This window comes from Crinia signifera, chromosome 7 (assembly GCF_055691185.1).
Source record: "Crinia signifera chromosome 7, ASM5569118v1, whole genome shotgun sequence".
Taxonomy (NCBI): Eukaryota; Metazoa; Chordata; class Amphibia; order Anura; family Myobatrachidae; genus Crinia; species Crinia signifera.
Genome location: NC_139223.1, coordinates 146443957 through 146455143, shown reverse-complemented (window position 1 = coordinate 146455143; position 11187 = coordinate 146443957). Strand labels below are relative to the sequence as shown.

General features: G+C 47.3%; 1 protein-coding gene and 1 long non-coding RNA gene across 2 annotated transcripts; both read left to right on the top strand.

Annotated features, from left to right (window-relative positions):
• The first annotated feature begins 797 nt into the window (after positions 1 to 797).
• Positions 798 to 1538, top strand: LOC146019563 (uncharacterized). The gene is made up of 3 exons (XR_014450602.1): positions 798 to 866; positions 1165 to 1233; positions 1501 to 1538. It is a non-coding gene; the product is annotated as an uncharacterized LOC146019563 (long non-coding RNA).
• A 4255-nt stretch (positions 1539 to 5793) lies between these two features.
• LOC146019562 (E3 SUMO-protein ligase ZBED1-like) lies at positions 5794 to 7375 on the top strand. Its single transcript, XM_083152068.1, has 2 exons — positions 5794 to 6308; positions 6573 to 7375. Exons 1-2 carry the CDS (start codon positions 5827 to 5829, stop codon positions 7234 to 7236), a joined length of 1146 nt encoding a protein of 381 aa, XP_083008194.1. The 5' UTR covers positions 5794 to 5826; the 3' UTR covers positions 7237 to 7375.
• The last annotated feature ends 3812 nt before the right edge of the window (positions 7376 to 11187 follow it).

The following is an 11187-nucleotide window of genomic DNA, read 5'->3' as shown; positions in this document are numbered from 1 at the left end:
TTGGCGCCATTTCACTCTTTGATAGGAAGTAAGGAGCATGGAGAGGAGCAGTGGCAGTGTGAGTACAGGAAGAGGTGTTGGTGGCAGAGTAAGGAGTGGCAGAGGGAGCAGTGGCAGAGTGAGGAGTGGCAGAGGAACCAGTGGCAGAGGGAGCAGTGGCAGAGGGAGCAGTGGCAGCAGCCAGCCAAGTGGGAGAGCCAGCAGTGTGGCAGGCAGCATGGCCACAGCAAGGCCAGCCCCAGACCAGGCCCTGGCCGTCCAGCCCCAGCAGGAGGAGGTGGAGGATCCACTGGCATCCCCATCCTATAGCCAAGCCCTTGACCATACCCCACAGCAGCTGCAGGAGGGCCACATGTCAGAGGTGGAGGAAGATGGTGGTGAGGAGGAGGAAGACACTGGCATGGAGGAGGAGGGGTACATGGCTGGAGTCGAAAATGAGGAGGAGGAGGAGGTAGAAGCTGGCCGCACAAAAAGTGGCCGAAAGGTCCGATTCTCCTATGAGGAAAATGCTGCACTTGTCCGGGCTATCATGCCAGTGTTTGACCGGTTACTGGGGAAAAGTCACCACAAGACCACTGCACAGCACAAAAGGGCTATGTGGAAGGACATCACCCAGGCGGTGAACGCTGTAAGTCAGCACAAGTGCCTGGTCAGAAATGTCAAGAAGAGATTCAATGACATCAAAAGGCAGCTGAAAAGTAAAATGGGCATGGAGTTGGAGGAGGCCACCAAGACTGGCGGAGGAAGCCCCACCACTGTGTGCTACACATCCTATGAGGTGAAGTTGAAGCGCATTATACCCCCTGAGGTCCTGCCTGGCATGCACGTGGCGGATACCGATAGGCCGCAAACGCCATCCAGAGCTGGTAAGTGTGACCACATGCAATCTTAAATAAACATGCCAATGCTTTCTAACTGTATTCTTCACTTGAATTGTTATGCTAAGTAAAGTGCTGCTGTGGAACTACATAGCCCAGCAAGGTAATGCACAAGAAATTGCCTGCTCCTACTTTCAAATTGCTCATAATGCTGGGTCTTGTGGTGAATAAATAATGCAGTCCTTATCCAAAGGGTATTGTCCATTATTGTCATTTGAATGCATGTTTGCTGAAAATGCTTATCCATTGCAAGGTCCATAATGGCTGCCCATCTTTCCTTGCACAGATTGTCCATCCCGAAGTGCTGCGGCATCCAAGAAAAGAAGGCCCGTTGCTGCAGAATCTGTGGAAGCAGGTAAATGAACAAAAAACACGCCATTACACATACAGTACACACACCCATATCACATCAACAATATCTCACACTACATTCATCTCCTGCTGCTACATTGCAACGGAAATGAATGTAATCTGAGCTAGGCATGTGACTTATTATTAATGTCAATGTTACATGCTCTATTGGGGTATGTGCGTCCAGCATCTCAAGCCCTTTCTAAAACAGTACAGAAGAGAGTCTGGCCTATATATGCATCAGTACTTACCTCTTCATCTGTATCCACAGGTACTATACAACTAGGGACAGACCAAACTGATTCTTCAATGATGGTATTAGACGAAATGGACATAATTCTTGAACCGGTGGAGACCTTTGCGGCAGAGGAAGAAATACAGACCTCATCACAGAGTGATCTTCCCCCAAGTGGGGTGTCTCCCAACCCACCCCCACCCACCAACACACCCCATACAGCAGCTTCTGCTTCCCAAGTAGCTAACTCCTTGGTCAATTTCAAGGACAAACAAATAGAATTCATGGCCTCCCAAAGCCTGCAAATAGGTAACATCCAGGGGTACATGCGTGACACATTTCTTCAATTACGAAAAATTGCACGTAGTGTACGGGTAGGTGTAGGCACTCATGTGCGCATTGCTAACAGCATTGACACCCGTTTTGCAGATCTAACTTCTGCTGTAAGGGAACAGAATAGCCATATTGGCAGCCTTGCGCAAAGTATAGCTGCACTAAGCCAATCATGCACAGCGCAGACCAATGCCTTAATAGGTATGCAGGCCCAACTACAGCAGCTGGAAGCTAATGTCGGAGGTGGCGCAGCATCAACCCTCAGCAGTATATCTAGCACCCCAATAAGTGGCTCCCCCACTTCCCCACCCCGTCGGAGTATTAGGACCCGTGGTGGGCTGGGTGCAGGTTCTAGAAGTGGTGTAGGGTTGCCTGATGCTGGGAGAAGATAGTTAATATGTTTGATAGTTTTGTCATATGCAATACATCTTGTTACATCCCCCGACAGTTTTTATGTTTCACTTGCAAAAATGCAGATTGGTTCTGACATAGTAGACTGCAGTAAAAATGTCTAACCGCATACCATTGTGTCTGTGTATTATTTTTAAAACAATTATTGTGTGAATTAGGACATATTGTAATGGTATATGACAATGGGATTGCTCTAAAGTAGTGTGGGGTAACTCCTGGCCCGTCAAAGGTTGTGGAACTACATATTCCAGCAAGCTCTGACACTCATGGTTTGGACTGTAATGGTTATAGTGTGTCAGGGCATGCTGGCACGTGTAGTTCCACAACACCAGTGAGCCATGTTTTACAGCAAACGTAATTCATACATGTATCAAATGTACTTACAAGCTTGATACCAGCAAGGGATAGGTCAGCACCACCAGCTGCATCCGTTGGGCTCACGTGAGGGAATGCTGAGAGTCTATAGAAAGCCAATTTGTGGTCCTGCCACTCCAACGCAGAACTAGGGAATCTGATGTATGTCCGCCACAACTTCTTTAAAGCAAGTAACACTTGAGTAAAATGCTTAGAGAAAGTGGCCTGTGATACCCCCAAGGACCATGAGGTCACAGACTGAGTGGAGCCTGTGGCCAAATAGTAGAGGGCAGACATTAATTTGTGCAGCCCAGACACTGCATAGTTGCCTCCCCCAAAAGGGTCCAAATCATCTCTCACCTGCTCATATAAGTCCAACAGGTTAATGCGGTTCAGCCTAAACATCCCCACAACCTGTTGATCCAAGAGGGAGTCCAGGTACAGCCGAGCACGATACATACGTGGGGTACGCAGTAGTCGGGGGGCTACCTGGATCTGGCGCGCAGCTTCCTCCCTCCTGCGCAGCTCCTCCAAATGGCCCACATCACAGATAAGCAACTCCAAACCACTTTGCAAAATCTCCATGTCTCAAACCCTCACAGGTGTCCTTAATGATGTTGGGGTTTATGTAGGGGTGTTTGTGAATGAAAATGAGGGCACCTGTGCTGAAATTAACCATGTGTGCACTTGACCAAAATGAGTTCTGGGCCAAATCGCCAAACAGAACCTGGTCTGAAATAAGTGCGATTATTAGACACCTAAAAAGTGCGATTTGAGAAAACGCTTTGAATTAAATAAGCGATTTGTATACTTTTCTGTACGAAAACATCTGGATGCGATATAAATGCGAATTAATCTTGCACTTTTGGTCCGCATGCCTTAACGCACATAATATGCGATTTCAGTCCCTTAGCGCATCCTATTAAATTGGCGATTTGACGGAAAAATGCGATAGCGCCATTTTGTTTACTATTTAACGCCAAAAAACACAAATCTCATCCCATAGAATGTCACCCGTAGGGTGAGATTTAATAGGATGAGAGATTCAGAAAGTGAGAGATTTGGTCAGAAATCTCCAGGTTTTTTAAAGTGGCAATCATTTACACTGCAAATCCAGTTTGATTTTGAAGTGCAAAATATTGCCGCTTTAAAAAAAACTGGAGATTTCTCACCAAATCTCTCACTTTCTGAATCTCTCATCCTATTAAATCTCACCCAAAGTTTGTGTACAATCTCAGATACTGAATTTAAATGGCAAGCAATTATTTTCTTTCACATATTTAGTGCCAGTTACATATCATGTCCCAATAGTGCTGTTACAGCTGTCCGCAGTAGTGCCAGTTATTAGTGGTGGGCAGATTAACGCGTTATTATCGCGTTAACGCAAAAATATGTTAACGCCGATAATTTCATTAACGCGTTAACTCGTACGTCACGTGATCCGGCTGATCTCAGACCCGGAAGCTGGAAGAACAGCGCATTTTCGCGCCGACACAGCAGCCGAGGTCCGCGCTCATGCGCATCGGCACTGGGAGGATGCCAGATTTTCGCGCCAAGACACAGCAGCCGAGGTCCGCGCGCGTGCGCATCGGCACTTGGAGGACGCCAGGACGTGTCTGCCGTGGTCCCCGCGAGTGTGCTGCAGCATTTAGAAGATGCCAGGATACCACTGCTGACATCCCCTTGCATGTGCTGCCGCACTTGGAAGACGCCAGGATACCGGTGCAGAGGTCCACGTGCATGTGCTGCTGCTGCACTTGGAAGACACCAGGATAACACTGCAGAGGTCCCCATGCATGTAACAGCAGAGGGGCTGCCAGATAGGAGGAGGGAGAAGATCCCCAGGTGCATAAGGAAAGACGCTGAATATCCAAAAGGGCTACATCATCATACCACCGTGAGTTTGCCTCAAGAGAAGGCTGTAATTACATGACTAGTATAAAGGGGGTCATTATGAATGTGAGCAAGGACGCTGTGTAGTCTACATGAGGGGAGGATGTCACTGCAGGCCCATACCAGAGGGGTAACATGAGGGGAGGATGCCATACCAGAGGGGTACATGAGGGGAGGATGTTACTGCAGCCCCATAACAGAGGGGTGGATGCCATACCAGAGGGGTACATCAGGGGAGGATGTTACTGCAGCCCCATAACAGAGGGGTGGATGCCATACCAGAGGGTTACATCAGGGGAGGATGCTACTGCAGCCCCATAACAGAGGGGTGGATGCCATACCAGAGCGGTACATCAGGGGAGGATGCTACGGCAGCCCCATAACAGAGGGGTGGATGCCATACCAGAGGGGTACATCAGGGGAGGATGCTACGGCAGCCCCATAACAGAGGGGTGGATGCCATACCAGAGGGGTACATCAGGGGAGAATGCTACTGCAGCCTCATAACAGAGGGGTACAAGCCACTAGGGCTGGGGTAATAGGGTGGGTACTGTATTTCACAGGGGATGGGGTGAGTACACAATTCTAAACAGGTCTATAAGTTTGCATGTCAGTGTCCAATCCCTACCTTAACATTCCAGCAAACTTGGGTAGAACGATAAAGTGGCAGTACTAAAGAACGGACAGAGTGACATCACCGCAGGCTGTTCGGCAAGACGCGCAATTACCCAACTACTGACCAGCAGCAACGGGAGCATCGTGCAAGACTACAAGAGATCGTCTGAGGTTGAGGTATGGAAAGGGGGTAATGAAAGTTGTAGCCTGTGGCAGCTTACTGGGGGCCCTTAATTTATTAACAGTTCATTATATAGCACAGCATATTCCATTGTGCTTTACAATGAAGATAGTGATAGAACAAACGTAGTATTTACAGACGTTAGGAGGGCCCTGCTCGCAAGACATTAATCATTAATCAGTGTCACTGCAAAACTGGGGTATAAAGTCTACTTTTTTTTCTATATGATACAGTAACAGTGCTCTTATGTCCCTTTTTATCATCTGAGGTTAGTGTATGGAAAGGGGGTAATGAAAGTTGTAGCCTGCGGCAGCTTACGAAGTGCCCTTTACATTATTAAGTTACAGTTTATATTATATAGCACAGCATATTCCTTTGTGCTTTACAATGAAGATAGTGATAGAACAAACTGGGTATTTACAGACAGTTAAACATTAGAAAGGCCCTGCTCGCAAGACATTAATCATTAATCAGTGGCACAGCAAAACTGGGGTGTAAAGTCTACTTTTTTTTTTCTATATGATAGTGGTCTTATCTCACTTTTTTTTTCTGTCCCCCCTCACAGAAATGACTAAATGGAGAAAGGAACAGAAATATTACATGGACATTTTCATTTTAAATCTCTTCCAGATGGCAGAGTTGATAAAACCAAAGTTGTTTGTAAACACTGCAACGTTGAATTGTCTTATCACCGGAGTACTTCGAGTTTAAAGTATCATTTAAATGCAATACACAGCGTTGATTCCAGAAAATCACCCAACGAAACAAACAGTGCAGTGAGGCTTCGGCAGACTACGTTGGATACAACATATGGGAGAAGTATAGATAAACAAAAGCAAGAAAAGCTAACAAATAACTTAGCGAAGTGGATAGCTACAAGCTGCAGGCCGATTAGTATTGTGGAAGATGTCGGTCTCAAGAACATTCTTAGGATCGCAACGAATGACAGCACATATGAGCCTCCCTCAAGACGCACCATCACAAGAAGAATACATGACTTGTATGAAAAGGAGAGGACTACAAAAGCGACAGCGTTACAACAGCTGGAGCCCTGCAGGTATATTTTACATACATCATATATTTCATTTTCTCACTGTACTGTCTGTAAAAGATGTAGCATGAATGGGATGTAGTTATGATGCTGGCTCTCTGTATACCTTCGGTGAAGATCCTGTAGGGAGGGTTAAGGGTAGGACAGTTTAGTATATTTACTGAGGACTGTCTGAGTACTGGGATGCCACTATTGGTATCCACGAGAATTGTCAGTGCCGTTCTCCCATACCCAACAAAATGGGTTTGAATTTTTGTTTTACTGTTGCAGGTATGTGACGGAACTTCTGGGAGGAGAAAAGTATGTTTCGTGCTCTGTGGTTCTACCTTCTTTTTGCCATCTCTCTCGGGTCATGGCGAGCTCAGATGATGACCCTGCCTACGTGGTCAAATTTAAGTCTACATTCATAACAGACCTGGAGACACGCAAGGGAAATGCCAATCTTGCATATCTGAAGATTGCTAGTGCATTGGATCCAAGATTCAAAGACCTCAAGTGTATACCCAGACCTGAGAGGGGTGAGGTGTGGGCCTCAGTCACCAACTTACTCAAGGAACAGAGGTTTGCTGCAGAGAAACTGGTGGAAGCAACAACAGAGCCACCAAATAAAAAGTTAGCCCTATTGGCTGCTTCATCAGAGTCTGATTCTGAACAAGAGGAAGATTCAGTTGAGAACAGTGTGCGTCGATACAGAGCGGAGCCCACCATCAGTACAGAGTCCTGTCCGTTAGAGTGGTGGTCCAAGCATGCAGGCTCACACAGCAGGCTGGCCTCTATTGCACAGAAGTACTTGGCCACACCTGCAACATCAGTACCCTGTGAAAGGTTGTTTTCTCTTGCTGGTCATATTGTGCAGAAGAAGAGAGTTTGTTTATCATCTGAAAATGTAAATAACCTGGTGTGTCTTAGCAACTGGCTTGGTGCTGAGGGCTAAATAGGTTACACACCTAAAAGATATCTGTCCAATCTGTCTGGTGGGAATAAAATCTGGTAATGTATGAGGGCATATAACAATCAACCTTGTCCTCCCAAACACTGGAAAACAGACAGTGGTCATTCATCATGCATTACATCTGTTGTATTGATATAACAAATTTCTCGAAACAATTGTTTTTGTCTGTTTTCCAATGTTTGTGAGCACATATTTGATTGATGATTGTTCTTTGCTCTCATACCTTACAAATATTTGTTCCAAAGGCGTAACTACCATATGTGCAAGGGGTGCAGCTGCTATGGGGCCCAGAGCTGAAGGGGGCCCATTTTAACAATCTAACTAATATTTTTTACATACATTTATCACCATCAGTTGCTAAATAGGGGGCCCTTACAAACTTTTGCTATGGGGCCTATGCATATGTAGGTACGCCTCTGATTTGTTCCCAACAGATAGATTCGACAGATATCTTTTAGGTACTTACTCTAGTTGGAGGAATGGACAGTAAATCCCATCTGTGTATTCTTTTTTGGTGTGCTCGACCACTTCACTCTAACAGGGACACTTGCTACTGTGCATTATCACCTTACACTTATCACTGCTTTATCACTTCTTAATCCATACCTCCCAACATGACCCATTCCAGAAGGGATAGAATGCTCTGTTTCTGGACTTCCCTCTTATTTTATGATTGCCATCACCTGTTTTCAACAGGTTAATAATGGATAAGAAAGGTGTTCCACAACAGATGATGGCAATCATTAATCAAGAGGAAAGTCCACGAATAGAGCATTCTGTTTCTCCTGGAGAGGGGCATGTTGGGAGGTATGCTTTATCCCCTTCTCCATGCTTAATACATCTGCCCCATACACTGTTTATACTGCTGTGTTATGATTGTGGACTTTGGACTCTGAGGGTAACGTTTCTCTAAAAAGCTAGCAAATAGCTTTGGTTTTATATTTAAAATTTACCATTTATTTTACATTAATGCTAAATAAATATGACATGCTAATGTGGATGTTAAAGCATACCTACCAACATGACCCTTTCCTCTAGGGGCAGATTGCTCTATTCCTGGGCTTTCCTCTTAATTTATGATTATTATCATCTGTAGTGAAGCACCTGTCTTAGGGCCTTATTCTAGTTCACTCTGACAAATTCCTTCTTAGATGGACAAAACCATGTGCACTGCACATTTTACATCTGCCCCCCTGCAGTGCACATGGTTTTGTCCATCTAAGAAGGATTTTGTCAAAGAGAGTGAACTAGTTCTAATCTGTTCAAAACAGGTAATGGCAATCATAAATTAAGAGGAAAGTCCAGGAGTAGAGTAGTTTGTCCCTCCAGGCATGGGTCATGTTGGGAGGAAATATTAGAATTATTTTAATTTATTTTATTCATTTCTTTTAAATGCTACAGTATGAGTAAATACTGCTGTGAAAAAGCACATTTTACTAAGTGTTTGCAAGCCAAATGTTATTGCACTGTTGTTCCTATAGCAGTTCTTAATAAAAGTGCGCAATACACTACTTTTTGAATACGTTCTTGAATTTTTGCATATAAATGCGATTAATCGCAGTTAATCGCAAAAATTTACTGAGATTAATCGCGATTAAAAATTTTAATCGTTGCCCACCACTATCAGTTAGATAACAATGTACCCTGATGCTGGGACAGTTCCCCTGCTCCCAGCACCGGAGCAGCAGAGCAGGCAGAGCGGCAGCGAGTTGTGTCCTTACAAAGCTTTCTTTGGCGCAGGCATCAGCTGTCTGACCGGTACTTGTTTCCTAGCAGGGCACCCACTAAGCAAATAGCTTAGTGGGCTAATCCTTAGGAAAATCGCATCGCATGGGCCCTTTTAGGGCCATGCGATGCGATGCGATTTTGTAATGTAATTTATTCACTGCTCTGTATGCCCCAGTGGATCTCATCGCATTGCACCTCCCGATTTTATAGGGTGTGCGATGCCATTACATTATCTATACAATAATATGATAGTATGACATACAAAGAGGTTTTAGGCACCCCCCCCAACCACTATCCACACCACCCCGAAGCGTGGCGAGCGCAGCAGAACGCGTCCTCTGTCCTTTTCATACCCCCACTATCCACACCGGCATGGAGTTGATTTTATATAGTGAGGCGAGCGCAGCGAGCCTCCGAACCCGAAGCGTGGCGAGCCCCGCATGGGGACGTGGAATACATATAAAGTAATCCGCGGGGCTCACTGCGCTCGCCACTCTTCGGGTTCAGTGGCTCGCTGCGCTTGCCACACTATATAACTGGATTTGGCACCTTAAAGGCCGCCAATAAGAAATGCCGCCCCCGGCGGTTTAAACCACCTTCTCCTCGGGAGCCAATCAATGGCAGACAGCCACGGCGAGCCAATAAGCGCTCACCGCGTCGTCCTCAACCCCGCCCCCGGCGTCTGATGTGAGACGCCGCAGGAAGGTGGAAGAAGAGGATCCTCCGCCGGAGGAGCGCCAGAGCGCTCCTGAAGACAGAAGCCGCTGGAGGACGGTGCAGAAGACAGCGGCGACGGAGACCAGAGTTCCGGCGATGCTGGAGAGGTCAGAAGACACTGGGATCAACAAAGAAGATCTCTGGCGCCTTCTACAGGAAGAAAAGAAGCAGTGAAGAAAGAAGATGGCGACCGCCCACGGAGAGGCCAGCAGGGGGTGGCCGCCCAGCAGGTGGGCGGCCCTTGGGTCACCTGTCCCCCCTCCACTGGACCACCGGGTGTCGGGCACTAGGCCCGTGGGCAAAGTCAGGCCCTTCCGGCCTGTGGGCACTCTAGTCGGGCCCCCCCCGGCATTACATTGTTGGGCACACCTGGACCATAGTATAATTGTCGGGCCCTCCCCCTGAAGCCCCATACTATTCGGGCAGTTTTGGTGGGACCTCCTGGCCCAATATAGCCGGGCGCAAGGCATGCTGTCCGCAGGGGGCTATTGATTCAGGCACTAGACCACTGCAGGAAAAGGCTTTAAGCCTGTGAACAGTTAGGAGGTTGTTCCCATTTGTTGTAAAGACTGGTGACCTTGGGCATTAGGCCCAAGTCACCTTATATTGGCCACGGTAGGCAGGCATCAGGCCTGAGAGTGTTATTTAGGCCTCTAGGTCTGCAGGTGCATAGGGAAGGGCGCTAGGCCCAGAGTTTCCCATGGTTGGTTGGGGTAGGAGGTGGACGGACTGCGTGGCAGTCCCCCTCGTGGGTCCCTAAGTAGCTAGGTAGGAAGGGTAACATCAAAAGGTAGGCAGAGGTTAGAAGCGAATTGTTGGTACTTGTGTATTATCACGGCGCCCAAGTTTCTTACGTACGGCAGCGTAGGAAAATCGCATCGCATGGGCCATTGTAACGGCCGTGCGATACGATTTTCCTATGTAATTTATTCACTGCTCTCTTAGCCCCGCATCGTATCGCACAGCATCGCACCGAATCGCACCTCATATATAGGGTGTACGACGGCAATACATTACCTATACAATTATATCATTGTATGCATTGTATGACATACAATGAGGTTTAAGGCACCCCCCCCCCCCACTATCCACACCATCCCAAAGCATACCCCTACTATCCACATCGGCGTGGAGTTGATCTTATACAGTGTGGCGAGCGCACTGAGCCCGAAGCGTGGCGAGCCCTGCGAGGGGACGCTGTCCTGGCCAGCGGCTGCGCCGCTTCTTTTCTTCCTGTAGAAGTCGCCGGAGATTTTCTTTCTTGATCCCGGCGTCTTCTGGCCTCTGTCCTGGCCTCTGTCCTGGCCAGCGGCGCCACTTCTTTTATTCCTGTAGAAGGTGCCGGAGATCTTCTTTCTTGATCCCAACGTCTTCTCGCCTCTTCTGCGGCCGCTGGAAATCTTCAGTCCGGCGCCGCTGTATACTTTCCGCCGGCGCTCTCCTTCTTCCTTCGCCTCCCAGCGGCGTCTGACGTCAGACGCCGGGGCC

Excerpts from the sequence above, each read along its gene's own strand:
- LOC146019562 (XM_083152068.1), top strand. The coding sequence starts at position 5,827 with ATGGAGAAAGGAACAGAAATATTACATGGACATTTTCATTTTAAATCT. Across the intron at positions 6,309-6,572 it reads CAACAGCTGGAGCCCTGCAG|GTATGTGACGGAACTTCTGG; the intron begins GTATATTTTACA and ends TTACTGTTGCAG.